General features: G+C 58.7%; 1 protein-coding gene across 1 annotated transcript in view; it reads left to right on the plus strand.

The window, feature by feature from the left end:
* The first annotated feature begins 48 nt into the window (after positions 1-48).
* Positions 49-4,667, plus strand: part of LOC104619281 (E3 ubiquitin-protein ligase HECTD3-like) — an 8,081-nt gene continuing 3,462 nt past the window's right edge. Inside the window, exons 1-9 of the mRNA XM_010285097.1 lie at positions 49-221; positions 660-752; positions 1,181-1,316; positions 1,654-1,769; positions 2,036-2,149; positions 3,214-3,296; positions 3,552-3,717; positions 4,298-4,379; positions 4,632-4,660. Coding sequence (XP_010283399.1) covers positions 49-221; positions 660-752; positions 1,181-1,316; positions 1,654-1,769; positions 2,036-2,149; positions 3,214-3,296; positions 3,552-3,717; positions 4,298-4,379; positions 4,632-4,660 — 992 coding nt within the window. The remainder of the gene's footprint in view (positions 222-659; positions 753-1,180; positions 1,317-1,653; positions 1,770-2,035; positions 2,150-3,213; positions 3,297-3,551; positions 3,718-4,297; positions 4,380-4,631; positions 4,661-4,667) is intronic.

Consider the following 4,667-nt stretch of genomic DNA (forward strand, 5'->3'; position numbering starts at 1 on the left):
TGGAGCGGCCCGGGGGATGCCGGGTCCCGCAGGCGGTGACGAGCCGGGATGTGCTCGCAGGAGCAGCTGGAGCAGTACGCGGGCTGCCATGACCTGGCTGAGGGCTGGCTCCTGGCGAAGAGGTTTGGAGAGAGAGGAGATAAGTTGGTCCCGGTTGACTCCGTGGAGAAGATCCAGTGGCAGCACCAAACGCTCGGGGTTGATTATAAACCCGCCGTCAGGTATGGCCGCACTCCAAATCCCTCAGGCATGTCCAGCACAGCCCCGCTTGCTCCCTCCAGCACAGGGTGGCTCACATCCCTGCCGAGCCTGGGTGCAGGAGGGTGGCCCCTCGCAGCCTAATCCTGTTTGCTTGTGGCAGGACCCAGCCTGGTTGCAGGGGGGTGGCCCCTCGCAGCCTAATCCTGTTTGCTTGTGGCAGCACCCGCAAAGGGTAAGTGTGATGCCAAGGGGTTTTGAGGCGCTCGGGTTTGGATTGAGCAACATTGCGGAGGTAATGCAGTGATGAGAGAGCTCATATTTGATTTTCGTGACGGAAGGCTGTGTGCAGGGCTGAATTCCCCCACTCTGCCCCAGGCTAAGGCTGGAGTAATACTTGGGCACGCTGAGTACTGACCCATCTTTTCCCTTGTGTGACTCCTCCACTGATGCTACTCCAGCTGGGAACAAGTGGTGGACTTGACCTACTCCATGCGCCTGGGAGAGAAGCCCAGACTTGTAGAGCAAGATGAGGCCGCGGTGCAGAAATTTCGGTATGAGTGCATCTCCTAGCACAGTACTGCAACACCCCGAGGGGTGGCTGGCTGGGGCCTGGACATGCCTGCAGGGCTAGGACTGGCTTCAGGGCCAGGAGTGGGGAGGATGGGTGCCATGAGATGCCTTTTTCACTGATACTGTTCGATGCTGCTCCAGCAAAGATGGACTTTGCTCCGTGGAGCATTGGAGTGACTGCGTGGTACTATTCCCACTGGGCTGGGGCAGCCATAAACAGCCGGTGTGGTGGTGGTGAGGAACAGCCGAGCCATCTGCCTGTTGCGGAGACAGCTGCCTGGCACCATCCCAATGTGGTGACCATGTGATGCTGCAGCCACTCTGACCTGGGGCACCTGCACAGTGCTGGTGGGCAGGTTTGAGGCGCAGCTTGGTCTCCCCATCCCATTAACATGGAGCTGCCCTGCAGGTCTGTGCCCCCAGGCTGGAGCTATGAGCATGACATGGAGCTGGGATGCTTCCTGTATGATCACAGCGAGAGGGAGCTGCAATGTGTGGACTGCACCAAGGAGCACCTCAGCAGCATCGAAGTCTCCTCGCAGGCAGTGAGTACTGGGCCTCCTCCAGAGCCTAAAATCAGGAGTGGCTGATGGTGGCTGTCTCTTCTGCAAGGGACAGAGGATGGTGGTGGGGTTTTGCTGCTCTAGCGAAGCTGCCAGGATTTGGGCATCTGGAGCAAAACCCCTTTGTGTCTCTGGAGCACTGTGAGGCATCTGTGGCTGTGCCCAGCTTGCTTTGTGCGGGAGCTGTCATCCACCTGCAGCCTAGCAAACTAAGGGGCTGGCCCAGTCCTGACCTCTTATGGTCCCACGGGACCTGTCCCGGCGTGGCCGTGGCATGCCCAAGGATGCTCAGCTCCCTCCACTCCCTGCACTCTTGCAGGAGGACTGTAGTGCAGCCCATCTGACCGACAACCAGACATACACCTTCTGGGAGAGCAACGGGCCCCCGGGGCAGCACTGGGTGCGGCTCAACATGAAGAAAGGCGCCATTGTCAAGTGAGACCTCAAGGTGTCCCCTCCCTGCCACCAGCTGTGCTGGGGATGGGCAGGGTATGGGGCAAAGCACCATCTTGCTCCTGAATGCAGCTTTCCCGAGGCTGCAGCTGGGGCCTCAGGGTCGAGATGGGGGGCAGCTGCCTGCAGATGCATCCCAGGAGGATGCAGCCTTGCTCCCCAGCCCCGGGATGTCTCGGGGGGCATCTCTGTGCCCAGGCAGCTTGGGAGGGGAGGACAATGCCGCCCCTTGCTCTTCTCATCCCCAGGAAGCTGTGGCTGATGTTAGATGGGCAGGCCAGCTCCTACATACCCAGGCGGGTGGCTGTGTATGGTGGGGCACCGAACAGGCTGCAGCGCCTCAGAACCGTCTTAATTAATGAGTGAGTAACAAGCAAGGAGCAGCCTGGCTCCAGCTTGGGCCAAACTCCTGAGCTCTCTCTGCATCCCGAGCAGATGCTAAGGAAAGGGCTGGGGTCGGTCCTGAGTGACCTGGTGGTGATGGTGGGTATCTGTGGGTTGGGGCTCCCTAGGTGCAGGCTACATCTGTCCTCACAAGCATGGTGCTCCGCGACTTCCATGTGCCAGCAAGAGCCTTCATCTCTACTCCTGCTCTTCATCTGTGCTGTGGCAGCGGAGCTGCAGCATACTTCCTCCTGCCTGGTGACTCTGGGGTCTTTCCTTCTCCTCTTCCTCACCTCTGGGGGCACACACTGCTGCCATGTCCTTTCTGAGCATCTCTGCCGTGCTGTGGCTAAGTCCTGGAGTGCTTCACTTCTCCCTCTTCGCCCTGGCTCTGCACCACTGTTCTCGAGGCAGGCAGGGGTTTACGCAGGGGTGTGAAGATCTCCTCCTTCCACAAAACTTGCCTGTTTGCCTTTTTTTGGCTGAGCAGTGAGCTTTGTCTTTGAAGAAGCACCCATGAGACCACTGAGGTCTCTTTCGCAGTGGCAGGAGCCAACTCCTCGCTGCCTCGGGGCAGTCGCAGTGGCTTTTCCCCTCACGCCCACAGGTCTTTGATGGGACCTTGCCAAAGGCTTTGGAAATACAAGCAAATCACATACCAAATTGTTCATCTCCACAAATCCTTGTTTCCTTCAAATCACCTTTGCGTGACCAACTCATCTCAAAGGACAGATGTGCCGATGCGAGATGCACCCGGATCCCCTGGGAAGAGCGACGTGCTCTTGGCTATCTCGCCTTTCTGTTCTGCTTTGAATTTATGCTCTTTTCTGGCTCTTCTCTGGATTCAGCTTCCACCTTCTTCAGGACATCTCTGTGCCTCTGACAGCCTCTCCTCTCTTCTCGGTCCCCTCCTGCCACGGCCCCGGTGAGGTGGGGGGCCTTTTGCCACAAGCAGTAGCTGGGGAGCTGGAGTGGCCTGTGGCTTGCTGGCCGCCTCGCCAGTGCCTCATGGCTCTGCCATTTCCCTCCATGCTGTGTGCAGGAACAGCTTCCAGGACATCTGCATCCTCCGCAACATGAAGACCCACCTGCCGGTGCTGGAGATCCACATCCTGGAGTGTCGGGGTGAGCCTGTGCTGTGGGACTGGGGCTGCCAGCCCAGCCTGGCCCTAAAGCTGCAGCCAGTACCGGCACCTGTGGCTCGCTCTCCCACACTGGCTGCTTTTTGGGGTCTGTTGGAGGAAAAGCTGGGGAATGAGCCTCACTTGGGATGCTGCAGGCGCTGGGGGCTCCTTGCCCCCAGTTGCAGCTTCAGAGCCATGCCAGTTGCACAGCTGCAGCCATGCACGCAGCATCACTTTTTTGGTCCTTTCTTGGCAGACCAAGGGTACAACGTCCGCCTGCGAGGGATTAAGATCAAGTCCTTCTGGGAGTGGGACCTGATCCTCAACACTAACATGTTCCAGCCAGCCCGGCTGGTGCGCTACCCTCTCCTGGAAGGGGTGGACGCCGACGTGCTGTACCGGCGTTCTGTGCTCATTCAGAGGTACGGTATGGGGATGGCACCATCCCCGCAGCGAGCCCGGGCCCTGAGAATAACTGTGCCTTGGCCTCTAGCAGTGGATTGCACGTGTCTTGCTTAAAGTCTGCCAGCTCCTTTCCCATGTGTGGCAGGGACTTCAGCTTGCTGCTCCCCATCCAAACACAGCTGCTTCCCATGTCTGGGGAGCACAGTGGTGGCATGGGGCGAGGAAGACCTGCATCATGTGGAGCCCCTCACTCCACTGCCTGCAGGGCGGTCGCAGGCTGAGGTCAGCATTGGCCCCACAGAGAGACTCTCTGCAGCCATTCAACCAGAGTGCTGCAGTGTGGGCTGGGATGCCCTAGTTTGCAACTTTTTCTTGGGGGGAACAAAATAAAGTGCTTGGACAGAGGGTGCTGGTCAAGTGCTCTCCTTGGTGTTCTGGTGTCCCTCCATGGGCTGGAGGGGACCCACATGCAGGGAGCATGGCACCCAGGCTTGGTGTGTGCCTGGGGTTGCCTGGGGTGAAACACCACAGACGCATTGGGCTCTGCACGTCCACCAACCGCTTCGCATCCTCACACTGCTCCTCTCTGGTCTCCAGGTTTGTCCAGCTCTTGGACAGTGTCCTGCATTACCTGATCCCCCTCTCTGAGGACAGCATCGGCACCTTCAATGCACTCAGGGTGAGCATTTACTGGGTTCCCTGGGATGGTGCTGGCAGGAGCATCTCCTCACAGGCTCAGCTGGTTTTCCATTGATCTGATGGGGACAGAGCAGCCCAGGGCTCATGCCAAGAGCTGCCATGCTGGGCATTGCTGGAGGGATTGAGGAGCTGAGCATCCCCTGTGACACCAGGGACTGTGCTTGGGGAGGGGGAAAGAGAGCATTCAGTGGCAAGATAAGACCTCTAACCATCCCTGCTCATTCCTTACAAGAGCATGAAGCCATTCCTGTTGCTGTCAAACGCGAGC

This window comes from Phaethon lepturus, unplaced genomic scaffold, assembly GCF_000687285.1.
Source record: "Phaethon lepturus isolate BGI_N335 unplaced genomic scaffold, ASM68728v1 scaffold37774, whole genome shotgun sequence".
NCBI lineage: Eukaryota > Metazoa > Chordata > Aves > Phaethontiformes > Phaethontidae > Phaethon > Phaethon lepturus.